Source organism: Musca autumnalis, unplaced genomic scaffold, assembly GCF_047663935.1.
Source record: "Musca autumnalis isolate F117 unplaced genomic scaffold, ASM4766393v1 scaffold_1, whole genome shotgun sequence".
NCBI lineage: Eukaryota > Metazoa > Arthropoda > Insecta > Diptera > Muscidae > Musca > Musca autumnalis.
The window spans coordinates 163,117,605-163,144,924 of record NW_027411644.1 but is presented as its reverse complement, the minus strand read 5'-3'; the positions used below and the strand labels follow the sequence as shown (position 1 = coordinate 163,144,924).

General features: G+C 36.8%; 2 protein-coding genes and 3 long non-coding RNA genes across 8 annotated transcripts; 2 read left to right on the top strand and 3 right to left on the bottom strand.

Moving 5' to 3' along the window:
• Positions 1-296: 296 nt before the first annotated feature.
• Positions 297-1,662, bottom strand: Vps24 (vacuolar protein sorting 24). The gene is made up of 3 exons (XM_073958829.1): positions 1,439-1,662; positions 1,071-1,311; positions 297-1,014 (listed from the first exon to the last, which is right to left on the bottom strand). Exons 1-3 carry the CDS (start codon positions 1,481-1,483, stop codon positions 620-622), a joined length of 681 nt encoding a protein of 226 aa, XP_073814930.1. The 5' UTR covers positions 1,484-1,662; the 3' UTR covers positions 297-619.
• Positions 1,663-8,573: 6,911 nt separating this feature from the next.
• Positions 8,574-12,230, bottom strand: LOC141388681 (uncharacterized). Of its 2 annotated transcripts, none has more exons than XR_012408918.1 (6): positions 11,861-12,230; positions 11,704-11,804; positions 11,369-11,646; positions 10,828-11,258; positions 10,430-10,586; positions 8,574-10,314 (listed from the first exon to the last, which is right to left on the bottom strand). It is a non-coding gene; the product is annotated as an uncharacterized lncRNA (long non-coding RNA). The 2 variants fall into 2 exon arrangements; XR_012408919.1 differs by having other exon boundaries at positions 11,047-11,258.
• A 94-nt stretch (positions 12,231-12,324) lies between these two features.
• LOC141388682 (uncharacterized) lies at positions 12,325-14,384 on the top strand. Its single transcript, XR_012408920.1, has 3 exons — positions 12,325-12,585; positions 12,886-13,112; positions 13,173-14,384. It is a non-coding gene; the product is annotated as an uncharacterized lncRNA (long non-coding RNA).
• On the bottom strand, positions 14,327-16,671 carry LOC141388680 (uncharacterized). Of its 3 annotated transcripts, none has more exons than XR_012408917.1 (7): positions 16,513-16,643; positions 16,259-16,371; positions 15,946-16,201; positions 15,743-15,888; positions 15,540-15,653; positions 15,068-15,472; positions 14,327-15,010 (listed from the first exon to the last, which is right to left on the bottom strand). It is a non-coding gene; the product is annotated as an uncharacterized lncRNA (long non-coding RNA). The 3 variants fall into 3 exon arrangements; XR_012408915.1 differs by having other exon boundaries at positions 15,540-15,683; positions 16,265-16,371; positions 16,513-16,642; XR_012408916.1 differs by lacking the exon at positions 16,259-16,371 and having other exon boundaries at positions 14,782-15,010; positions 15,540-15,683; positions 16,513-16,671.
• Positions 16,672-17,635: 964 nt separating this feature from the next.
• On the top strand, positions 17,636-24,413 carry Suv3 (Suv3 RNA helicase). The gene is made up of 9 exons (XM_073958828.1): positions 17,636-18,148; positions 18,214-18,605; positions 18,686-18,797; positions 18,864-19,173; positions 19,227-19,361; positions 22,312-22,612; positions 23,370-23,549; positions 23,617-23,947; positions 24,014-24,413. Exons 1-9 carry the CDS (start codon positions 17,800-17,802, stop codon positions 24,238-24,240), a joined length of 2,337 nt encoding a protein of 778 aa, XP_073814929.1. The 5' UTR covers positions 17,636-17,799; the 3' UTR covers positions 24,241-24,413.
• The last annotated feature ends 2,907 nt before the right edge of the window (positions 24,414-27,320 follow it).

Genomic DNA, 27,320 nt, shown 5'->3' with positions numbered 1-27,320 from the left:
ACGCGACACGACTCGTGTTGCAATATGGAATCGACCCATTACTTTAGAACACTTTTTAATGATTTTCCAAAATTAATTGAATCGTAAAAAATGCTTGCGTATTTAGCATATTTTTGATATGACCCCAAATATCGAAAAATTGACCCTCAAAACGTCTAGATCCAAAATATGAGTCCAATCGGATAAGAAATAAGAAACATGCTAAAATCCGATGTCTACTGATGAACAACTTGGTGAGTTCGAATCTATAAACATTTTATCCTAGATACCTAGTACCTGCATATAATGCTTAGGACTTTTTCTAATAAATATTCGGTTTATTAATTTAATAGTTTACATTACAAAATATTAAATACTTAATACATACAATACGATGAAAATTAAGCCAGTTAAATTTGGTTTAGAAACTCATAAATAATGAAATAAAATATTTGCACACTACAATATATGCATACGAACTTAATAAAAACGAAAAATAATTTCAGAATAACGTAGTGTTAGCTCTGAAATTGTTTAACAAAATCAAAAGTATTGATTAATATCGACATCGAACAAAGCTACTTAAAAGGCAAAGTGCGTAGATCATAGTTAATTATTCGAATCTGCTAGGCCTCATTTTTTACGATCTCAAAGATGCGAGACGAGATTGCATTTCTTGTAAATCCTCCTCGTCGTCATCATCATCGACATCATCTGCAGCAACTGCAACGGCGGGTGTCTTTGTCTTTTCAGCGGCAGCCAATTCTTGTGGAGGCAGAGGTGCTTCGCCCAACTTGCCATCGGTAATTTCCCACAGGACTTTATCAACTTCCTTGGCAGCCTCCTCCTCCATTTCCTCAGTATCCTCCAAGCTATCCATAGTTTCATCTAACATTTCTTCAATAATGCCAGCCTTCATCATTTCTTTTGACATGTCACGCATAATACCAGCCAATTCAGGATAGCGTACTAGGTTTTGCATGGCTTGCATGACCTCCGTGGATTTCGAAAGGGAGCCAGCAACACGTAATGTAGCTGGAACAGTAAAATAATTAATATTTCTTCTTTGCAAATGTTACTCAAATATTTACCCAATTGATTCTTCATTTGCAATTGAACAGAATTCAAGTGAGCTTTAGTTGTGTATATCCGATTGATAGCTTTACGTGCTCCAACAATTTCTTTAGCCAAAATGACACATGTATCTCTGTCACCCTTCGCGGCAGCCTGTTTGAGAGACCTCTTTACTTTTTCCTCTTCACGTTGAATACCGCGTATTTGCCGGTCAAGTTGATTACTTTCTTTGCGTATTTTATGGGTCCATTCTTGAACCTAAACGAAAAGTTGAAAAATGTATTGTTATTATTTTGTTATGGCTCCATTTGCAAATGATGTCGTCATCTCGCAACCTCTATTGCAAACAGGCTTGGGAATACAAGTGTTTCTCCATTTATCTCACCTGTTCTTTGGGATCTTTGCTTTTTGTTTGTCCAAACAAACCCATTTTATATTAATTTAATAATTTAAGTGTAGAAATATTCACAGCAATTTAAAATGTTTTATTCCAAGTGACTCATTTACAGGTAAATGTTTGTTGAAGTTGTATTTATTTTTCTTTTACGTTTTGTTTTGACCATGGCACAATAATTAAGGTAGAGGCATCAGCAAATTACTACAACAATCGAAGTTTAAATTGCCAACATTTGTATACAATGTCTTGTGTCAGACTATGAAAATTTTCATAAAAATGATTTGAGTTTATGGGTAAAAATGAAGAAATGGAGCTCATTCATCTCCTATCTCTCTACAAAGTTCAAAAATGTTCATGTTATATTTGCAATGTCTGGCACAAGAGAATGGGAATTCAATTTGCTTTCAATTCGTATGGCACATTTACCAAGGTATGTAGATGCGTCAGACCAGCTGATCGAATATAAAACGTCAAAAAATAGGAATTCGCCATAAAAAACAAAGCCATGCTCTGCTCCAGAACTAAAAAGTTTTTACAATTTTTACCACTTTTACACATTTTGCGTTCCCGTACACAAAATATATATGAAAGTCGTTTACGACTTTTACCACTTTATAAAGTACGGGAACAGGCCACATATGATTCGGGTTTTCTGCGTTCTGATTGGCCATATAAATTTGCAGCGAAGTTGTTTACTAATTTTCACATTTTACATTCCAAAAAGTTGCTTTCTTGTAGCAATTCGCCGATGCATCTACTATGGTAATTGTGTCATGAATTCATCGTAATGAAAAAAGTGTAATTGAAGCCAAGTTTTTTGAAAAACAACAATATGGCTGACACATTAAAGTTAAGCGCTCGGCACATACGATGCGTTGAGCGTCGCGGTACAACAACCACATGAAAAAAGTGTAAGTAATGCCAAGTTTTTTGAACAACAACAAAATGGCTGAGGCATTAAAGTTAAACATAGTTTAACTGTTTTGGGACAACCCGTGTCCCAACGTGTCACCCAACGGACTGTATGTGCAGAGGGCTTTGAAAAGGTTGTAGAATCTTGAGCTTTGTTCCAGAACTAAGAAGTTTTTACAATTTTTACCAGTTTTACACATTTTACCCGAAAAAGCGTTCCCGTATACAAAAAAGTCGTAAAATGTTCACTTCTCTTTAAACAAAAATGGCGCTGAATGACGCTCTCTTTAAAAACTTTTTACACGACAAATTTGTCCAAGTAAAAAAATAGTAACATGGTTGCCGGCGTCTAATTGGCTGATACGCCGACTTTGACATTTGTTCCAGTTTTTTGACGTATTTTCCTTTATTTCGTTCCCGAACAATTTCAAAAAACTTGTTTGAGAACAAATTGTTTGCAGTTCTCTCTTTTACGAGTTTTACTATTAAAAAGTACGGGAGTTCTAGAACAGACCAGAATTTATCCCACATGAAAAGTGTAAGTTATGCCAAGTTTTTTGAAAAACAACAATAGCTTCGTTCCCGTACTTTTTAATGGTAAAACTCGTAAAAGAGAGAACTGCAAAAAATTTGTTCTCACACACAAGTTTTTTGAAATAGTTCGGAAACGGAAAAATGGAAAATACGTCAAAAAAACTGGAACAAATGTCAAAGTCGGCGTATCAGCCAATCAGACGCCGGCAACCATGTTACTATTTTTTTACTCGCCCAAATTTGTAGTGTAAAAAGTTTTTAAAGAGAGCGTCATTCAGCGCCATTTTTGTTTAAAGAGAAGTGAACATTTTACAACTTTTTTGTGTACGGGAACGTTTTTCGAGTAAAATGTGTAAAAGTCGTAAAAATTGTAAAAACTTTTTAGTTCTGGAATACATCTAATGTGGCTGACGCATTAAAGTTAAACATAATTTAAGTTTTTTGGGACAACGTGTGTCCCAACGTGTCACTAAACGGACCGTATGTGCCAAGGGCTTTAAACATAAATTAACTTTTTTGGGACAACGGGTGTCCCAACGTGTCACTAAACGGACCGTATGTGCCGAGGGCTTAAAGCCATCTTGGCATCACTTACACTTTTTTCATGTGGTTGTTGTACCGCGGCGCTCACGCATCGTATGTGCCGAGCGCACATACGTCAAAAAACTGGAACAAGTGTCAAAGTCGGCGTATCAGCCAATTAGACGCCGACAACCATGTTACTATTTTTTTACTTGGCCAAATTTGTCGTGTAAAAAGTTTTTAAAGAGAGCGTCATTCAGCGCCATTTTTGTTTAAAGAGAAGTGAACATTTTACGATTTTTTTGTGTACGGGAACGCTTTTTCGGGTAAAATGTGTAAAAGTGGTAAAAATTGTAAAAACATCTTAGTTCTGGAACAAAGCTCAAGATTCTACAACCTTTTCAATGCCCTCTGCACATACAGTCCGTTGGGTGACACGTTGGGACACGCGTTGTCCCAAAATAGTTAAACTATGTTTAACTTTAATGCGTCAGCCATTTTGTTGTTGTTCAAAAAACTTGGCATTACTTACACTTTTTTTCATGTGGTTGTTGTAACGCGACGCATAACGCACCGTATGTGCTGAGCTCTTAAGTGTGGACCGGGACTAATGGGCTAAATACATACAGTCCGTTGTGCGACGCGTTGCGATTTGAAAACAACAACCACATGAAAAATTTGTTAGTGATGCCAAAAATTTGTTAGTGACGCGGCCTTAAAGGCCGTGGCGCACGTCACTAAGGACCGTATGTCACGAGCGTTTCAATTACGTTGTTCGCCTGTCGAACGACGTACACGAATTAACCCGTTTCCACGACACCATTCGTAATTAACAGAAACATAAACAAAATTTCCTTCATTTTTGTTTCCTTGTTTTCACGAAAATTTGAACTGAAAACACATAAAATATACATTAAATGAATAGGAAAAGTAATAGACTTTCCTTCAAATGTATCTTCTATATTTAACTACACATATTTCTTTAATTTTTTCCATAAATTTTGAATAATTTTGTATCTTCAATATATTTTTACATATATGTTTCTATTTTCAAAATTAAAGAGAGAGAGAGACATGCCAAAACAATATTTGTGTATACAGACTTTCAGTTATTTGTTTCATTTTTGTTTCTGATTTTTTACGCGATTTTGAACTAATGGACAAGAAATGTGTGTGGAATTAAAAAGGAAACACAATCATCTTCCTTCTGCATCTATATAAAAAGTTTAATTCATTAATTTTCATTCATCTTTTTCCTTTCTTCTAACAATTTTTGTGTTTTCAATAAATTTTTCAATATTGAATTTAGACATGTCACAATTAATTTTTCGATAAATTCTCTCATTTGTTAGGGATGGGACATACTTATTCGTCGTTCAGAGAGTATTTCTAATCGAACAACGTAGAAAAATCGTCGTTCGTTCATAGAATTTTGTGTGGGGAAATAAGTAATATATTCGTAGTTATGGGTCAACAACGAATAGAGAACGAACGACGTACCGTGGAAACGGGCTATTAATAGCCTCGACAGACGGTAGCCTTAATTTGCAATGATAGCCTTCATTCAAATTAATTTTTACATTATTTATTTGTTAATGCACAAAATCAAACTGAATTTGACTATTTCAATTTGCTATACCAGTCCGTCGAATGTTTAATAATATTAAATAAAATCGTAATAGTGAAACCAACAAATCAGCAATTTTCAAGTTTCCTTCAAATACCTATCGGTTTTTCACATATAGTATAGATGCTAATCTTCTTTTGCACCATCTATCAATTTGATACATTTGTTTTGCATATTTTGGCGAACTTTTGTAAAACTTTTGCAACTGCTCCGCTGGATACAAGCAAACAACTGTTTTATAAATGCAGAAACCATGGTACATTTAAAAAGGTAGAAACAACGGCGAATTGCTACAACAAAGCAACTTTTTTGGAATGTCGAATTCATGGTACAATTACTTAGATAGAAACATCGGCGAATTGCTACAACAAAGCAACTTTTTTTGTAATTCGCCATGAAAAATCAAAACAAAAAACCATATGATTCGGTAAGTAAGAGATAGCATGTGTTCACTTTATAGACAAACACCAGCGATAAAAAGAGACAACAAGTGATCATTTGGCGAAAATTTTGACATTTTACATTACAAAAAAAGTTGCTTTGTTGTAGCAATTCGCCGATGCATCTACCTTTTTAATTGTACCATGGCTGAGGCATCTACCTTCTTAATTGTACCATGGCAGAAACTATCAAATTAATCAATTGTTATTGCATTTTTTTTTTTTTTTGATTTAAAATCCCTGGAAACTGGGACAGTAATGTCTGGTTTACATTCGGCATCATTTCGTGATTTCGAAGGCGTTTCGTGATTTCGCGCGGAATCATGCAAAATTTATCATGATTTCCCATACAAAAATGAAATCATCTCATTTCGTGATTTCAGCGAAATCAACATCGAAATCACAGTACACATGATATACAACCCTGTGTTTGCCTAAAAAAGTACCTAAAGTTGCAACACTTTTCACGTATCACAATAAACAAGGTAGATGGTCAATTGCTGCAACAAAAAATTTTAGTATCAAAACTTGTAAACAATGTGAATAAAATTGCTCTGTTCCAGAACCTGCAAGAAGCTACTATTTTTTACTACGATAACATTTTTTCCTTTATGGTATCGAAAAAAATAGTAAAAATTAGTAGATTCTTGCAGTACTGGAACATACCAAATATTAAATTACTTTTCTTAAATGCTATTTTTCATTGTGTTCCCGTACTTTTTTAATGGTAATGTTAGAAAAAAGCGAATTGTCAAAAATTTAATAAAAATTCCGGAACGGAAAAATGACGGAAATTGCAAAAACTCCAGCATAAATTTCAAAATCAACGTATCAGCAATCATACCATGATCATGCTTGCTGCTAGTTTCTACTAGGCCAAAATTGTATGGCAGAAATCAGGAGAAGAACACAACTGTTATCGATCAAAATTTATTATGATGCTTCAACGATAAAATCATTTTTTATTTTTCCATTTGTTGGAACCATACACAATTAATACGATATATAGATAATTTTACGATAATTTTCGAAATAAAGCATGGCAGAATAAGAAGGTAATCTCATTTGAAAAATCCGTCCTTGAGCTGTCAAATACAACCATGCATGAAACGATATGAAAGTTTTTTTTGTTATTGTAAGTCAATGACAACAATAAAAAATACTGTTTGTTTATGTTTTCAAGAAATTGATTTTTGATTTCAATTTTATTGAAACATAATAAAATATTCGTTATTTTGAGAAAAGGCCAAGAAAAACGGTAAGTAAAAATGAAGAAGACAACGCGGTCTAGGTGGATATATGGAAATGCAGTGAAAAACCGCAAAACAATTGTTTCTCTGCAATGTGAAATATAACTTCAATGTTTTTTTATTGTTATTCGTGTTATTGAAGAGTTTAGCCAACGCAAGACCACTGGAAAATAATGGCAAATCATGAAAGATGGTCAGTAAGCAGTGTTCAGGGCACCCAATCGCCCTGATGATAAAGCATCTACCAATTAAGGCGTTGTAATAAGCGTGGTACCACCAGGCCAGTAAGTCATTGGGTTGCATCGAAAATGAATGAGTTTATATTCATATACTGAATGTATGCCTTTTGTTACAGGCGTTGTTCCTATCCCCCGTGTCTGTGTTGTGGTACTAACCGCTCTGGTCAAAAAGCAATTGCAAATTCGATGCAAAAAGCATTCTAAGTATGAGTGTTGACAAGATTAGTATGTGGAAATTGACCCCTGGTGCCCATGATGGCGTTTCCTCATCTGGACCGAATCTGCATTCGTTGCTGCGTGATCCACGCAAGAAGCTCTTCTGTCGAATCCATTGTCCAATGTTTGTAAACTCATCACGTTGAATTCTGATATTTTTGTGGCAGTATAGGTTTGTTGTTGCGTTGACAGCTGCTGGGCGAAACTCTTTTTCTCGCTGCCGTGGGATTTGTCGATTCCTAATGCTGACAAGCGTACCATTGCCAAGCTATCGTCAAGAAAAACAACGCTGAATTGGGTAAGCCACCAAAGCTGCTGCCAACAGCGCTATAATGCTACAAAAGGCCTTTGAAGCCAGAAAGAAGAATACCACAGCTGCCCCCAGAAGATGTAAACTTTTGAAATTCTTTAACTTTTATGAGAATATTGTATTCTTTTAAAGATAAAAAATGGATGATTTTTTTATAATTTACAAGAATAAAAAGCATACATATATTTCATAGGAAAACATCTGTGTATGTCTTGTCTTTATGTGTATGTTTTGTCATCTTAATCATGACTATCTAATTTGGGGAGTCATTTCGATAGTTCTCCTGCCAAACAGCCATTTTAGTTTGTCACCGTAGCATTTTTTCAGGAAGCAAGGACTTGCCCATGTTTGAGAGGAATATTCCGATTTGTTAAGGTTGGACCAATGTCTGCCACTTTTTCAATTATTGTGACCACCAGCCATTTATATTGGGCACTATAGGATTTTTAAAGCTTTTGGACAAATATGTCTGGAAGCATGGACTTGATCGCGAAACACATCATATAACTGTAAACAGGACCACAAGGAATTTAAAAACGATTGTCGAACAGCCCTTAAGCGAAAATTTTGTGTGGAGGTACTCCAAGGATTGGATAGATATAGTCTATCCTTAATCTATGTCTGGAAAAATATTGCGAGGATTAATTTTTGACAAAATCAGTTGATCCGTTCGTGAGTTATCGTACGCACAATTTTAGCGAAAATGTTTGAACTTTTATGTGGGATGTACCGGAAGAAGTGGACTGCCCCATTCTCGAAATTGATTAAAATTTTGAAAAATATGACGAGGACTGATATTTGGACCGCATCAGCAGATCCGTTCGAGAGTTATCCTTCAGGCGGGCGGACGATAAGGCAAAATCGACTCCAAATGGTCTGAAATTTTTTAATTAAAAAAATTAAATTGATTTCAGATTTGAAATGTAAATAAACCTGACGTATGTATGTTTTTACATATACATACAAAGTTTGTCAAAATGAGTTTGGCAATGAAGGGACGGCAAAGCGAATACAAATCTGTGAGCTCTGAGCGTGAGGTTACCTTGTATCATTGTATCATGGAAATAAAGTTGTAAAGTTATATATTGTCGTATATTTTTGATAATACAATTTACAATAACTTGTTTTGAAAATTAATGTTCGATCAGCTGCGCATATGCATCTACCTTGATCATTGTGATATGTTTGAAATCAACAAAAAATAAGTGTAAACACCGGGGTGTATTTCAGGATTTCGTGAAATCCAGTGGATCCAGTGTAAACTTGGCATAAAAGGAAAAGGGGGAAGCATGGTACAATAATACAGGTAGCATTATCAAGCCAGCTGATGGTAACATAATGTGTCAATTGCATTGAATTGATGTCAAATTTTGACATCTTATGTTACCAACAATTGCCGATGCGGCTACCTGAGTATTTGTACCATGGGGGGAAGGTAGGGTAGAGAGGGACAGAAAAGGGAGGGGAATTTGGCGAACTACCCTAGCCTCAGCTGTCTGTCTAGGGTATTACTAATGGGTACTTTACACGATATGTTTTTTACATATGAGTTGTCACTTTGCATATACATTTTGTAAGGGAGAAGTGACAACTCATATGTAAAAAACATATCGTGTAAAGTACCCATAAGCAAAAATCTTTCTTTCGATCTTTTGATTCTTACTTAGAACTCAAGAATCGATCTTTCGATCTTTTGATTCTTATAGCTCATTTAGACTAGCCATAAGTCCTCGACTGGATTTAATAAATCCAGTACAAATCTCATAGCCTTTAGATATACATTTTGGAGGATTTAAGTGGCAGTCAACTGATTTTTGTTCATAGCACAATTACCAAGGTAGATGCATCAGCCCATCTTATCGAATTTGAAACGTCAAAAGATTTTTTTGTAAGTTGAATTCGTCCCAAAAAACATACGTCAAATTACAAATTTATTGTTCAATGCTGAAAATGTTAGCACATTATGCTACTAATGCTAACTAAAGAGCAAATAAAGAATTATACCCCGGTTACACTATTGAAGGTTAACCCACTGGGTTTAATAGATCCAGTGGGTTAATCTTTGCTGGTTACACTTAGCTTTTCGAGGATATAAACTGTCAGCTGATGTTTACGTATACATACAAAATAACTAATAAAGTCGTGTTTTACACTTTTACAATTTCTCGAATGAGATATCGTCCCCTCTTTGCTTATATTGGTATATTTTACACACAGGGATACATTTTTGGTATTAAGCGTACTTTTTGTTAAAAAAGTGTCTAATATGCTGTTTATATTAGAGCTTTTTGCAGGGTTAACCTTCATTATCAGGATTTGTTTGCCTAATCTCATCAAATTTATGAAGATTTACCATACAAAGTTAAATCTTTTCATGACAGGATTTGTTTGAGATCCTGCACAAAATCTGGATACTAATGTAATCCAACACTGTTTTTGTACTAAAAAATGCAACTCATTTCCCAATGTACGAAAAGTTGCAAGCGTTTTCACAAACCATTTGTTTACTAGAGTTGTATAGTTCATGAACGAACTAGTTCAGTTGAACGATTCATTGAAAAGAGCGTATGAACTAGATCAGTCGATATAGTTCAATAGCTCACTGAGCGCCGACCGAAAGATCCACAAGGAACGATCAACGAACGAACGATTCACAATCTAGTTCAGCATGCCGACATAGATCTCCTGCGCAACCAGTAGAAGATCTAGATTCTCGCGTGTACTCAATCATAAACTTGACGCCTCGGCGAATTTTTTCTTTTGATGACCAGTTCGATGCCGTTGCTAATCTTGATAATTATCATTTTACATCTACTGAAAAAATAAAACAAATTATTCAAGCCATTAACACAAAAAAATCTAGTGGAGTGGATGAGATTTCCAATTTCATCATCAAAAAGCTCCCAGATTATACACTGAAATTACTCACGCTTATATTCAACAATTGTATTAACAATGGCTATTTTCCAAAGGCTTGGAAATTGGCGAAAATTATTCCAATAAAAAAGAAAGCCTCCAACGAAACCGTCTCCGACTTCCGGCCGATCTCAATGTTGTCAAATATTGGAAAGATATACGAAAGGGTTCTGAAAGAAAAAATTGAAAATGAGTTTGTCATTAACCCAATATCTAATTATCAATTTGGTTTCAAACAAAATCACTCCACCCAACATGCTCTTATCAAATTCCACCAAGACATTACGACGAACTTAAGAAACCAAACTTGTACAATTGCAATATCTCTGGATATCGCAAAAGCCTTTGACTCAGTTTGTCATAGTGGAATATTGTATAAACTGGCTGACCTAGGAACGGATCCCTACTTACTAAAAATAGCTCAAAGCTACCTGTCGGACAGGACTTTTACTGTACAGGTGCAAAATGCTTCGTCTGAACTCGGAGTAGTAGAAAGCGGAGTTCCTCAAGGAAGCGTATTGGCCCCCTTTCTCTTCAACCTCTTTTTAAATGATTTTCCTCATGTGGTACCAAATTCACAAGCCATACTTTATGCTGATGACTGCCTTATATACGCTCATGATATCTCACCTGCCCAAGCGCTTCAGAAGGCTAAACATCACCTGAACATAATTCACGAATATTACAGGAGGTGGGGTATTGAAATAAATGCATCGAAGTCAGAAGCGATATGCATAAGAAACGCCTCCGGCAAGTGTCCAAAAAAGGTTGTGCCAGAGAGTAAAACACTGCGTCTCTCTTTAAATGGAATCACCATACCATTTACATCAAATCTTAAGTACCTAGGAATAAATTTAATTAATGAAATTCAATACACACGCACGTTCCACGTTATTAAAAGCAAAGCGTATTGCAGGATCATTTTCTTATCTTTTTAATAACAGTCACTTACCACAAAAAACAAAACTACTGCTATATAAAGTGGCTATAAGATCAGTACTGCTTTATGGATTTCCAATCTGGTTTACTATCTCGCCGACAGTAGCCAAGGAATTGGAGATCTTTGAGCGCAGAGTCATCAGAAAGTGTATAAACAAACACTATGTTAACCCCACCAAAAAGTACTCCAATCGTTTCATTTATGAACAGTCTGGGGTGCAGCCTCTATGTGTATATGCACGTCATCTTCATAGAATGTTTATCGACAAGCTGGCTTTTCACGAAAATGACCTGTTAAAAGAAATATATGACTCTGAAAATTCCATATATTGGTCTGAATCCTCATACCTGTCACCGGTGGGCATCGTAAATGAAACGTTCGACAATGTTGCTGATGAATACAACTTACCACTCTTCTACATCAAAGCAGCACCATCCGGAAATAGAGGCTGAAATGTATATATGACTAATTTTTATACCCTATAACACAATCGTTATTACTTACTATAAATCCAATGATTTTAAGTTCAAACAGAATGTATTTGAACGCTCGAATCTGCATCTCATTTCATATGAAATCAAAACACTGTGATATTTACATTTTCATGTTTTCGACTCGTTAATGTTATTTATATTCTGTTACCATCGTTATTGACAGAACTCTCTTTGTTATTTATGTTTGTTATCTAGTTCTAAGACTTATTTATTAATATGCAGATTAGATGCTCTGCACGACTATGTAAAGGTTACGAGCAAGCCTTGTTCAAGTTTAATACTGTTAATTTGTTTACAATTCTTTTTGTAATTATTTATTCTTTTTGCAAGTAGCACATTCACTCGTCACTGTTAATAGAATAAGACAACAACAGTTCTATGTATTAACATATGTTAACACTTGTTATCATTCCACTTTGTAACACTGAAAAAGAAGAAGACTCGAATAAAATTACTACTACTACTACTACTACTAGTTCAGCATGTCATTCACATAAAGTGACGCCGTCCTCTGTGCTAAGTGACGCCTTCGTAATGTAATGAGTTTTGTTTATGTTTTGGATCAATGTGAAGTGTCATCCCCCATTGTAATAAAAATAAATTTTACATAAAGAGCATTTTAAACACATCGTATCCCAATATATCGAATCCATTACCTATTCAATGTGCCTTGTATTGGATAGAAAAAAATAAAAAGAAACATACATACAGTGATAATTTCTACAAACACACAATGTACGATTTTTTTGCCAGCCACTTAAATTAAATTAGGTCTGTTCGATAACAAACTTGTTTAGTGTACGAAAAATGAGAAGTAGTTGCAAGTACTTGCAAGAACTTGCAACTACTTTTTACTTTCAAAGTTATCGAACAGGCCTATTGTAATTACAATTTTTTCGAAGGATGTTTTTTTCTAAACTTAATCTTTCTTTATGAATGGAATAAAAATATCTAAATGTAATATTTTTGTAGTTTAATTATACTATTCTAATGTTTGTTCCTATTTGATGTATGTATGTATGTGTTTTCATCAAGAGAACAATTAAGAGCCCGTGAACGATTCTAATCCAAATGATTGAACTGGATAGTGAACTATGAACTAGATTACTGAACTAGTTCAGTGAAAAGAGCTGAGCTATTGAACTAGATCTTTCAAATGAACTAGATTGTACAACTCTATTGTTTACATTTTGTTTTATTGTCAAAAACATGCAACAACACAAATGACAACAGAAAGAGAATATTAAGATGAATTCGCAGAGGTAAGTAAATACATATTTATTTGTATACCAAAATTAAATAACACTTATATTTCTTTACAGGAAAAGTTTGCATTAAGATTGGTCATAAATCGGAAAGCTTAAAAGCGGCTACGGCATTCAACAACCAACCGACAGTTTTCCAGTTACCCAACATCAATTCCGGAAAATTCCAAGTCGTTTGTGGAATTTAGGACATGAAGTCCAAACCCCGTAGAGTGAAAGAGGAAGTTCCACAAGATGGGTGATATCTCCCTACACCTCTACTCTCTAAAATTCCACAGCCTGCAGACGCCAAAGAAATGAATGCGGACGGTGAAATAAGTGAAAGTGTTGGTAGATGGAGCCCAGATTTCGAACATTAATTACACCATGTTATTGGGTGTAACTTCCACAGCATGTTTAAGTCGTTCTCATAGCCATAACTATTTGTGAAAAGATCGGAAGTAGGAACAAGGTCATTAAGACGCTTGTCGGAAGCATTTAGAAAGCTTGTTGACCTCTAACGAAGCATTGGGCTAGTCTGTGAAAAGATATACGGCGCCAGGGAGCTATGCAAATGTGCAAATGTAAACGCTACGCAGTTGAAAAATATTTAAAACTACCAGAGTGCCGCTCTGAAGACTGCAACAGGGAGCTTTCTCATGACATGAGTAGAGAAGGTTTTACCGGTGCCTCAACACAACAGGATGTTGTCGATGCAGTACCGTGTTATCACAGTGAGCATCCTTACCACGATTTAATGGACATGTTTCCCCACCCATACCCGTCAGGAGAGATCTTCATGATCTAGAGAGAAGTCCAAAGGTATTCACACTAATTCAGTCACGCACGCAGTACCGAGATACAGTATGAGTGCCGTAGCCCAGTTAAGATCCGTATTGGGACCGAATTGATGCCACGAAATCCAACACATGCCCGGCAGGTTGGGACCACAAGACACGCTGAATTTGTTTAGCTGCCCAGCAAGCCCCACTCACCTGTCTCCTGATTCTTTATGGACCCATCCAGTCCAGTTTGCAGAATTTTTCAGTCTGGATACGGATGAACCGGAACCTGATAACTGAAATAATACACGAACATATTTGCGTAACTACAACAACAACACTGCTGCTATGATAAGTAAAACATTTACCTAATGGGTACGAGCAGCAAATTAAGCAACTGCAAATTTGAATTTTGACATGAAAAATTAAAAGATATGTAACACTGAGGTATAAAGCAAACATAAATTATAAATTTTATTATGAATAAACTCACATAAAATCGTTCGACGACTTTTTTCGTTTTTAAATTACACTTTAAATCACACACGTTTAAAATAGCTCAATACTACAACAAAGGCTGACTTCCGTATCGTCAGATACTTGGCAAAGGACTGCAACTGTCTGAATTATTGTGTTTCATAACGCCATAATACGTAACAAATTCCAAGCTATGTATTTCAAAACATCAAAATTGCGCATTTTTAACTCATGTAAAAAGCAAACATGTATCATTTTTATTTCTGATACATTTATCTGCATTTTCGAAAAACAATGCCTGAGTGTGCAACTGAAAATTGACGAAGTTTTAAAACCACAAAGAATCTGACGATACGGAAGTCAGCCAAATATTAACAAATAAATAGATTGAGGGTAAGGACACAATTAGCAGCGAAACGAGATTTTCAAAAAATACATATTTTATATTACATGCGCATTTTCACAATAAAACAATTAGCCAATCGTACAATACGATTGAAATAGGTCAAACTTTACAATGTGCCCACATAGTAGCTGGATAATTGGGAATTGAAATATCATGAAATACCACATTGAGTCCAGAGAAGTTATTTCGGAGTACATGTTAATGAGAACTATAACATCTGTTTCAATTTCACCATCCGAGACATGTGATTCCTGTAAAAAAACCATTACGATTACCATTGTAAAAATGTCTTTGTTGCGTCCACATACCTCATATTCCAATATCAAATCTTTGGGATAATCATTACGGAAGTAGTCACTTATAATGGCCTCCAGCTAATCCGCTAATACGCCCAAATGATTGATAATATTTAAACGGGTGGGCAAATTCTTCTTTAAAGCTTTACTGATCATCAAATAGATGGCACGAAAATTCTGACTCCATTCGGAAACACAATTGGCCTGTCTCATCAATACAGGCAAATGCTATTGGTAGTAGTTGACGTAGAATCGCACAAGAGCCAGTGGAACGTTCCCAGACACCACAGCTTCTGGAGATACAAGCAGTACATCAATTTCTCCATCACCTATGAGCTGCATGATTTTCATTCTTTATTGGGGCGTTTGATTGGTGTGCAAACAATGGGCTCTTAGAATATAAGGCACTCCGGTCACCTGATCTTCCATAAGAAATACCTATGGTGAAATAATCAAGCCAGCAATTTATAACACAGTGACTTACCAATATAACCAAAGTGGACATACGCGAGAATTGGTATGACCAATTAACACTGCCATACGGATTGAGATGAAATGATCTTAACATCACTCATTTTAGATGGAGCATTTGGTTTATCTGTTTTGTCATTGACATCCAAACCGAGAGCTTTAAGAAATAATTCAGTAATTTTATGGTCAACATATTTTTTAATTGGTGATACTTGCATTTTCTTGAGTATTAATGGCATTGTCCATATCAAGTCCATCTAATTCGTCATCTGTTTCCATAACTATATACTCTGAGGCACCAATGTCATCTTTTTCATGTTCTTCGCTGCTGCTTTCGTCATCAGTGGGGACTTGAATCGAATCTAAAAGAAAGAGTTATTTAGATCAAAATTTCCTCCTACAAAATTAATTATACCCACCACATTTTCTTCTTCACTGTCCTCTTCCAATTTGTCACATTGATAAATAGCGTAATCTATGGCAATTTGGAAATATTTCGACTATCGCCAATGCTCCGACTAGCCATTTGTTTACCTTCCTCCATGGTTGGAACGGTGATGGATCTTCTCCAGTTGGGCAGTCAGCGGCAGCCAGTTTTTCATTTCCGGCTCAGTCACTTTATGATCTTGCATACAGGTACGCAAGAAACTGGCAATGTCTTTTTATTTTCCAGTTCTATAAAATTTAAATAAATTATTAATGTTATGTTTATTTGCTGTTTTGTATGTATACTCAAACAAAAATCAGCTGTCATTTATATCCTCATAAAGGCATATATAAACGGTTAAGGTTAACCCACTGGATCTTTAAATCCCACAGGGTTAACCTTCAATAGTATAAACGCCCTATAATGTAAAAAATAAATAATTTTATGATTTTCAAATAACTTTAGATTTATTAACTCAATAAAATCTCATGCGACCAATCGTAAACGTGTAAAACACGACAAACTCTGTTGCAAAAACAAGCTGTGTTCCTTTACTTACCTGAGGTTACCATTTTAACCATTTGTTACCATTTTTAACCTGCAAAGCGTTCCTTAACCCCGAAAAGTGGCAAAACTGGAAGCAATTTTTAAGAGAGTGAGAGGGGAGAGAGAGCGAAAATGGCTTTCTCTTCTACCACAGGCTACCAGGAAAATTTCTGCAGGTAGAAAATGGCAGAACTGATTTTTCGACTTTTGTTTGACGATTATTTCACAAAATGGACGAAAAATCGAAGAAAAAGTCGAACACTGACAACACTAAATTAAAAACTGTGAAATAAAAGACGAAAATTGATATTTTTATTTTTTTCTCTGACATTGCTGCCGGATCTACCATTTTTCCGTTCCTTTACTTTTCTGGTAAAAATGTTCATGAGAGAGCAATTTTGAACAATTTTGACACTTTTCTCTTTTACCACTCTTACCATTAAAAAAAGTAAAGGAACAAAGCTACAGTTGCAACTTTTGGTACTTTTTGAGTAGAGTTGGATTTTTTTGCACAAATACCGAATACAACACTGTATTTTTGGTGGATTTGTGCCGGATTTAAAATAAACCCAGTTATGAGAGGATTTAAGTTTTGTATGGCAAATCTGGTCAGATTTGACCAGATTAAGCAATAAATCCTCATGAAGTGGGTTAAACCTGCAAAAAGCTGTAGTGTAACCGTGCTATTATTATATCACATTTTTTTCCCCATCTAAAATAAATAAACGAATTATTTTATCGTTTAGACATCGTAAATATTAGTGTTGCTTGATTAAAATCAACTTTTCACATCAACACAAATTTAATTTTTCCGCCTTGTTTACAAATTTTTACATTTTAAATTATTTTTAGTGTAGCAATTCACCGATGCATCTACCTTGTTTCTTGTGCCAGCTTGCAACTTTTTTTATTTTCTAGCAGCATGTTGCAAAAAACAGAGTTGTATACGACGATTTATGCCAAATTTAAAACAAATCAACTCAATACGAGGATTTAACAAAGACTTGCGTATCCCTAATGTAAACATGCTTGAGGGGTTAAATGAAAAATTTGTTTCGATGTACATTGCGTGCCCAATAATTGCATGCCAATTCAGTAACATATGCTACCATATGATTTTTGCTGTTATCAATGTTGAGGTTATGTTGCCATTTTGACATTTAAACAGTTTCATTGCATCACATAATCGTATTTTGTTGTGTGGTGCTTATTAATCTTTAAATTTCTCTGTAAATAGATTAAAATAGTGAATGAAATTGCTAGTGGAAAATATTTCAAACGGTTCTGATATTAGTTAGCGATGCAAAATTCTCGAAAAACCATTCACTTACTATGTACAGCCACTCAAAATCTTTCGTTAAAATCTGCACCAAAACGTTTTGATTTGTTGGGAAGTGGTGGTGTCTTGGCGGCTATTCCGTCAAGGGGTTTCAATGTGGGAGGAGTACAACGAGCACGAAATAAAAAACAGCAACCGGCAAATGTTTCAGCACTGTTCAAACCAGTTCCTATACAGCACAATGTTGATGAAATCGATGTTGGTTCAGAGTTGGCGGGTAAATTGGAAAAATCATCGGTATTGAAAGTTCTGAATAAATTTACGCAGAGACGAGAAATCAAAACACTTTGCTCGGAGAATGGGTTGGATAGTAAGTGAAGTATATGTGAAATAATGAAAAAAGTTGTTGATAGATTGATTCTTGTATTCTTTTAGATTATCTTCAACAACAGGCATTTGCCTCATTTCGTCGCTTCTGCATAGAGTCGGAAAATCTACCTGTGGATTTACATATTACGCTGAGTGACATTCTCAATGGCGCCGGCCATGTAGACGATATATTCCCATATTTTATACGCCATGCTAAAACAATATTTCCTCATTTGGATTGTATGGATGATTTGAAGAAAATATCTGATTTAAGAACACCGGCTAATTGGTATCCAAGTGCCAGAGCAATAACCCGAAAAATTGTGTTTCATGCTGGTCCCACAAATTCGGGAAAAACATACCATGCCATGCAAAGGTTTTTAACTGCCAAATCGGGTGTTTATTGTGGTCCTTTGAAGTTGCTGGCAACGGAGGTGTTCAATAAGGCGAATGAACATGTAAGGATTTTTTTGGGTCACTTACGATAGATTTAAATTGAAAAGGTTCTGTTCTTAATATAATTTTTTTATTTTTCCAGGGTACACCGTGTGATTTGGTTACCGGAGAAGAACGTAAATACGGCATCAATGAGAATACTCCTGCGGCACACGTAGCATGCACCGTAGAAATGACATCTGTTAATACGCCTTGTAAGTAGATACATTAAATATTAATAAAAATTTTGCCTAATATTATTTCTTTGCTTATTATTTTAGATGAAGTTGCTGTTATTGATGAAATTCAACAATTAAAAGATCCTCAACGTGGTTGGGCATGGACTAGAGCCTTTCTTGGTCTAATAGCAGAAGAGATACATGTCTGCGGCGAAGCTGGTTCACTTGAATTGCTACAGAAAATTTGCGAAACTACAAATGAAACGGTGGAAGTTCATAACTATACACGTCTTACCGAACTTACCATAGAAGATTCAGCTTTAGTGACTTTGGATAATATACAACCAGGCGATTGTATAGTTTGTTTTAGTAAAAATGATATTTATAATGTTTCAAGGGAAATTGAAGCGAGGTATGTAAAACGAAAAGTGAGACGAAAAAAATGATCAAATTTTGTTTTTACAGAGGAAAAGAAGTAGCTGTAATTTATGGTGGCTTACCTCCGGGTACAAAATTGGCACAAGCTGCAAAATTCAATGATCCTGAAAATAGCTGCAAAGTTATGGTTGCCACAGATGCAATTGGCATGGGACTAAATTTGTGAGTATACTTTTCGACATTTTCAAGATGACAGATTTCATCTTTCAGAATATTGAATGATGAGCGGATATATTCAAGGCAAATGGGTTCCATACTGGCACAGCTATGTTCTAAATTTATATAGCGATATCTTAATCATATGGTTTTCCTGCCAAATGTGCGCCGATTGCAATATAATTGGTGTTGTTATAACGGCATGGCTGATTTCCGAAACGTAAAAAACTGCGCTGTCTCAGTTATTGCTCGTGTACTGTAAAAGAATTTTAAAACGCACACTTGTTCCTGAATTTCACTTACGACTGGCGTTCACACATCTAGTTGAGTATTCAACATTTTAAACTTGGCCGGAGGTTAGTCTGCTCGATGCACAGAGGGGAAATTTGTGTTAAAAGTTGATCAAAAGCCCTAGAAAGCTCATTTATAGTCCGATTGATATAAAATTTTGCACAAAGCATATCTTCTGTATAAGGATTAATCCTATAGAAAATAATGAAAATCGGTCCAGATTTGGATGCAGCTTCCATATATATTCGCATCTGATATGAGATAAAAATGCACCAAAATCACTGAAATTTGACAAATGCAACCTGAACTAGCCTAAAAAAACATTGAGCCAATTTTCAAACAAATCGGTACAGATGTATATATAGTCCCATATACATATATTTCATTCCAAATTTTATTTTTTGAAACTTACTTAAATTAAATTTTTCTCAATTCACATGAGAAAAGCCGTGAATGTTTCTGAATAATGCAAACATATTTGATAGGTGTTGTTTTAATCTGATAAATAAGAGCCCCGGTTATAAGGCGGAGCAAAATTTGAGTAAACCTTGCAATTCCATATAAAAATATTTCATATTTTAGTTGAGAAAAATTAGATTTTTTCGGAATGGCGCAAATATGCGCAATTTTTTATGATTGAATCTGATTTTTGAGACTCAAGCGCATAAAACATTTGAAGAAACTATGGTCGGGAAATGACGGGGAAATAGACTTTTTCACTATTGAAATTGTAGTAATCTTAAAAATTATCATAAAAAAATTCATAAAGAGGATATGTATCACCATTATTAAAGAGCAAAGATGTAAAATTAATCTGACAATTTTAAATGCTAATCTTGTTCGGAGACTGTACAAAAACAATAAATCTTGAAAAATATAAATTTTCGCGAAAATTATGTCATTTTAATGTTCACCTAATTTCTTAGTTTTCGAAAATTTACTTTTTGTTTTCAGTATGGCTGAGTTCAATCGACTGCTGCATTGGATTGGTTAATCTTACAAAGTCGAGGATGGTTATAGCAAATGTAGAAAAGAGTCTGGTTGCCGTTTATCAACATTTTTTCATAAAAAAACGACTTTCATATTTTGAGTTTTGAGCAACTTTAGGCCTATGTTTCCCCTCTGTGCGATGTTTTAAAATTATCAAAGGATTTTTAAGTCGAGCCCCACCAACACTGTCTTAAAGCTCAGGATGTTCTATTTGAGTCTTCGACTTATCTGAGTGGAAATGGCGTTGAGCACTCTTGTGCTGCTTACGGAACCCATGCTGATGATCGGAGGCTGGATAGCTATTTCTGACGCTGGGGAGAAGAAAAACCTCAAGATTGTTTGCTAAGGTTGACAAAAGCGAAATCGGACTGATTCTCCGATTCACCTTTGTTAGCATCCTTGCCTGGCTTCCGTAGCGGGACCACCCTGCCCATTTTTCAGACTTGGGGAATAATGAGGGTGGCTAGCGACAAGTTGAGAACTTTAGTGAGATACTCCACTCCCGGCTCATTCAGCTGCTTCAGCATTACCATGGAGATTCCATAAGGGCCCAACGCTTTGGATGATTTAGCGTTCCTGATGGCATTCACAACATCATCCATTGTAAACTGTGGTGGTTCATCTTCGCCAGGATGAGATCTAATGCAACGTTGTACTCTTCCCTTCGCACTGTCACTTCCGCGGTGCCCGACAAATTGTCGATTAAAATAACTTGCGCACCTATTCGGGTCAGTCAACGTCACGTCGCCAAAAGTGACTGTGGTCCTATCTTCCTTCTTTCCAGGGTTCGAGAGTGACTTAACCTTTGCCCACAATTCACTTATACCGGCTCCAATGTTGCAACCGCTTATTGTCGCCGACAAACCTGTTAACTTCCTGTATCAGCTCCCTCACTCTGGGGTCACAAGGGTTGGCTCCAAGAAGCTCATCACGCTCATTCGCTAAACCGTCGCCACTGCTGGGAAGTTTGGTCTCACTTCGGGTATTCGACCGGCAGGTATATGGCGTGCGGCTGCAGCTGTGATGATGTCTCGGAACAAGGGATAAGTGAACTATTTGAAACTAGGCCACTTAGCTTTAAAGCGGGCTAATATTGGGCTTATAACCTAAAGTACAGCTATTTATCGGCAGGATGTATAAGTTCAGTAACTCTACATCGGCATTTCCACACCCGACTACTACCCCATACAGTCCATGTACGGGTCATAAGAGCCAGGTTCAAGCGAGATTGGCCCGCATGAACAGACTGGTGGAATAGGAAAGTTAATCCCTCACCTCAACTTCTGGTGCGATCCTTCCTCAGTACTTTGTAATCATCACAATGCTGTAAGTTCTAGCTATTGTTGAGCTTAGTTCCCTGCACTTGTGTATACTGGGTGGCAGTCGCGGGTCAATTCAGTATCGAAAAACACTTGGCCGCTTGATTGGGCAACAGTCAGGCGTGGAACGGCCGAGTTAGAGCTTCTTACAGGTCATAGACCCAACATTAGCCCGCATTTGGGCTGGGCAGAGTGATATCACTATAACTTTTAGCTTAAGTTTTTTTATTTTTTTTTTTTTATGGTCAAAACTGCCTTGGTACTGTTAGTACAATTTCTTTTTGAATTATTGCAACATAAATTCGGAGCGCCCTTACACAATTTTTTATCACAATTACATTTTTTCCTTTTTTCAGGAGCATACGGCGCATTATATTCTATTCCCTGGTGAAACCTTCTATGAATGAAAAGGGAGAACGTGAAATTGATACAATCTCAGTATCATCTGCCTTACAAATAGCTGGTAGAGCGGGGCGTTTCCGTACTCAATGGGAACATGGCTATGTTACCACATACAAATCAGATGATTTGCCAACCCTCAAAAAATTACTTGCTCAAACTCCAGAACCTTTAAAACAAGCGGGACTACATCCTACAGCAGATCAAATTGAATTATATGCCTATCATTTACCAAATTCCAGTCTTAGTAATTTAATGGTAATTTAATTATTTTCCATTAAAATTGCATGGTAGAACAAATACAAGGTAAAGTTAATACTACAACAAATACAACTCGAACAACAACCACAAAGGAATTTGTTTTTGTTTGTAAACCTTAGTGTCAACGTAAATGTAAACAAAACAAGGAAATGTCTATAAATTATTGGAATTTAAAAACTAATAATTTTTCACATTTGATTGAATATTTTGGAAAACATGAATGAAAACTCGTTAGATTTTCAATTTGAATGTTTCCATATCATTCCACTAAATGCATAATTTCTCGCAGAAAGTAGAATACTTGCAAACATGTTTCGGGTCGCTGGTAATTCATTGAAAAAAGAGAAGCTGTTTCAATCATTTGCTTTTGAAAACAAAAAAGCACATGTTTATTAGGGCTTTATTCTTTTCAAGTTTAACAAAATACCACACATATTAACAAATATTGTACCGCCTCTATAAGCGGTGTTTTAGTGTGCGGCATGTCGTTTGGACCTGGAGGAGGTTACATGACAATGATATGAAGGAGTCTTTATGGGAAATTGTTTTTATTTCAGATGAATAATTTTTTTCTTCAAAAAATATATGTCCCTAATATACATCGAACATAGAAATAAATATATAAAATGTCGTATGGAATTTGACACTAACACTACAGCCCAGTTCAGTCAGCTGGGTATTGCTGCTACCTTTTCTTGTTCTACCATGTTAAAATTGTAACAAAACTTTTGATTCCTAATTTTTTCTTTTACAGGATATTTTTGTTAACCTTTGCACCGTAGATGACTCGTTATATTTTATGTGCAATATAGAAGATTTTAAATTTTTAGCTGAAATGATTCAACATGTTCCTTTGCCACTGAGGGCACGTTATGTCTTCTGTTGTGCACCAATCAATAGAAAAATGCCATTTGTGTGTTCAATGTTTTTAAAGGTTGGTATTCGAATGTTGTTCTTAATTTCAAATTTAGGACATAACAAAAAATGTGTTCTTCTTATAGATTGCTAGACAATACAGCCGTGCTGAACCAATCACATTTGATTTTATCAAGAAAAATGTTGGTTGGCCCCTATCTTTGCCAAAAACTATAGTCGACTTGGTGCATCTGGAAGCTGTATTTGATGTTATGGATTTGTATCTATGGCTTAGCTATCGTTTTACAGACCTCTTCCCGGAGGCACCAGCTGTGAGGGCTGCACAAGCAGAACTTGATGAAATTATACAGCAAGGTGTATTCCAAATAACAAGACTATTGAAAAATACCGAAGCCAGTCAAAATGCTGCAGATGGAGATACCACCTACCATATGAAACGTATTGTTCAAACTAAAGGTAAATATAACAATCATTTCCAAACTTTATGAATTTTTTGTTAATATCGAAAGTATTTTTTTATAGAACCCCGCATACCAAACACATCCAGAGGCCGCTTAACAGATCGCCTAATTGCCCAGGGTCTGTTGACACCTGGTATGCTAAGTGAGCTACGCAAAGAATGGGACGCCCAGCAACAATCTCTCAGGCAAAAAGATCAAGAATATAAATCAAACAGTCATCAAAATGATAGTGATGACGATGATGATCCAACGTCGAATAAAAATCTGCGTAGAAAACGTAGAAAGTAAACCTTTTTTGTATTTACTGTTTGTAGTTTAGATTAATTTCCAAATTAGACTTTTAATGTAAAATATTCTTTTGTTAATATTGTTAATATCTCATTGATGAGATGTTATATGGTAATTATTACACTACTACCATAAGTGTATGGTGCAAATAAAGAATTAAGATGAACTAAAAAGATTAACAGAGTGAGTTGATTTCTTTTGTAAACAATTGGGCTGTGGTCGAAAATATAAATCAAATTGCACATGTATGCACTATCATTTTAGCAGGCAAAATTAAGAAGGACGAAAATGTCTAGTAATTATGTACTGAAATCTCTAGCTCTTAGCCATCGTCGAAAATTCTTTGATAGTAATCTGACGTCTTACATATTTATTGTTGTTGTTGTAACAGTGTTTATTATTGTATGTTTGCGTGTTCGTTCTTCTGTACAATCTGGCTCTGGGTCTATCTCCAGTTCGAGGAAAGTGGCTGCTTCAATGGGATGTAATCACAGATCCACTGGAGTTAGATGAGTAGGTTTGGCAAGGCAGTTGAAAAGGTGCAGGATGTCGTGTGGCCCCATGCCGCGTTCTGGGCTGATGTTTTGCACGGCGGGACCAATATCCGACCAACAAGAATTTAGGCGACTGCAATATCCAGAGCGTAGTTGAGCCAAAACTACTCTGGTTTGTCGTGGCAGCAGACGCTCCTCAGCTGCGATAGATGAGTGATGTACTCCGAGGACTTTTTTCACACTGTATTTGCTTATGGCCTTAGCAACTGCGTCCGTGTGAATGCTATTCAGACGATGTGAACGTAGTGTCGAATGTGACCCATAGAATTTTGGGGCAGTTTATGGTCGGAATTCTGCTACCATCGACCACGACATTCAACTCTCTTCTATACTGCGCCGTCCATGTGGTGAACAGAGTAACCGTAGATTTAGTGGCGGATATCTGCATATTGCTCGCGTGGAAAAGGTGGTAAGATCGACTAAACAGGAGTTCAGTCTCTCACAGATGTCATCAGGGTAAGTACCTGACGCCAGGATCGTACAAGGTCTCAAGTATCTTTGCTACGGGCGACAAAAGCGAAATCGGCCGGTACCATTCACTTTTGCTGGCATCCTTCCCTGTCTTCCACCCTGCCCATTTTCCAGACTTCGGTAACAATGAGGATGGCTAGCGATAAGTTGAGAATTTTACCATGGATATTCCATTAGGGCCCAACGCTTTGGATGATTTAGCGTAGTTCATCCTCGGAAGAGATCTGATGCGACGTAATACTGTTCTCTTCGCCCTGTCTCTCTCGGGGTGCTCGACTTGCGCACTTCTTCGGGTCAGTCAACGTAACTTCGCCAAACGTGACTGAGGTCCTACCTTCCCTCTTTCCAGGGTTCGAGAGTGACTTGGTTTGGTTTGGTTTTAGGACGCGCAGCTACCGTTGTTGGCAGCTACTTCACTCGGAGACCTTGTGATCATCCTTAAAGAAACTGTGTGTTGTGGTTGGACTATATGTGATGATGATAGATGCTGGACTATTGCGGATTTGTTGTGAAGTTGAGTGTGTAGGTGATGCTGTGATGATGGATGTGAGTTTATAGGTTGTTGCTGAGGTTGTGATGGTGGATGTTAGTTTATAATCAAGTTGTTGTGTGTGGTGACTGGATTATACTGCAGTGATGTGTGGTGGTTGGTCTATTATAGAGATATTCATGTATTGTTGTTGAGGTTGCGATGATGATAGACGCTAGGTGACGGTTTATAGTAAAGATGAAACGGTGATTGGTAAGTATCAGATTTGTTGATGTAGAGTGGTTTTGGTGGGTTGGATGTGATGATGATGGATGCTGATTTATAAGATGGGTGTTGAAAGTGGTGACTGGTCTATTCTGAAGTAATAAACGGTGGTTGGTCTATTGCAGGTTTTGTTGATGTAGAGTGGTTTGTTGTGATGGATGCGATGAGTAATGGATATGGATGCGCGGTGGTTGGTCTATTGCAGGTTTTGTTGATGTAGAGTGGTTTGGTGTGATGGATGCGATGAGTAATGGATATGGATGCGCGGCTGCTGTGATTGTGGTAAAGATGTTGATGTAGTGGATGTGATGTGGGTGTGTTGCCGCTGAGGGTGTTGTTCAGAGTTGAGCCGATTTCTATCCCCCTGTGTGAAGGAGAAAGAAAAACAGTGATTAATTAGTTTTGTTTGCCAGCCATGTGAGATTTTTGGCAAATTGGTACAAGTAGATGGAGTCTATGTCGGAGAAAAAAAGTCAGAGTATTTATCTCATATCTACCGAAGAATCGATGTCTCCTCGTGAGTAACGTCCTCTGCACAGTCGTCCCTACTAGATCTGCACCTTTCTTTACCCCGGCAGGTTCGATGGCAGCCACCGACGAGACAGTCGACATAGGCGGTACCTTTGGCGGCTGTCTAGCTTGTGGCTGCAACCTTCCCTGCGACAACTTCGAAACGGAAGGGATCACACCAGTGTTTCCCTTGCGTTCCGTCGTCTTCGGGGCCAGTGGAGCCAACCTGCTCGATCATACCGCGGTCGTCATAGACGTCCGCAAAGGCTCGAGCAGTTTGACAGCACCGGATTTACATTTTTCCCTGTAGAGGTTGCCCTTGTCTCAGCCGCTGGGCTGGATACTGCAGCCTCGACAGGGGTCGGAATTTGGTCAATTGGCAAGAAGATCTTTTCAATGTGAGGGTATTTCCGTTCGAAACGCCTCACAAATCGGATCTTCAGGCCAATTTCCCTAAATTCCGACTGGGTCACCTCGGAGGGGTCTTTGCCAATAAACCTCTGACAGTAGAAAATAGCTCTACGATATTTGTATCTATCTTTCTTCTGCCGAGATTTATTGGCTTTGGTTGAGGGAGACATGGGGGAGGCCGTCTTCGTATCCTCCTCCACAGCATCCTCCACCAAGGCATCCTGCCTGTTTAGGGGGGGTTTGTCGGAACCGACCGACACTTCAGCCGCTGAGGGAGCCGGATCCCCGACCGTAAGGTTGGAGCTCTCCAATGATGGGATAATTGTTATATCCATCTCATAATCCTCCCAACTCTCCCAGTCCCATGGAGGGGGGCTCTC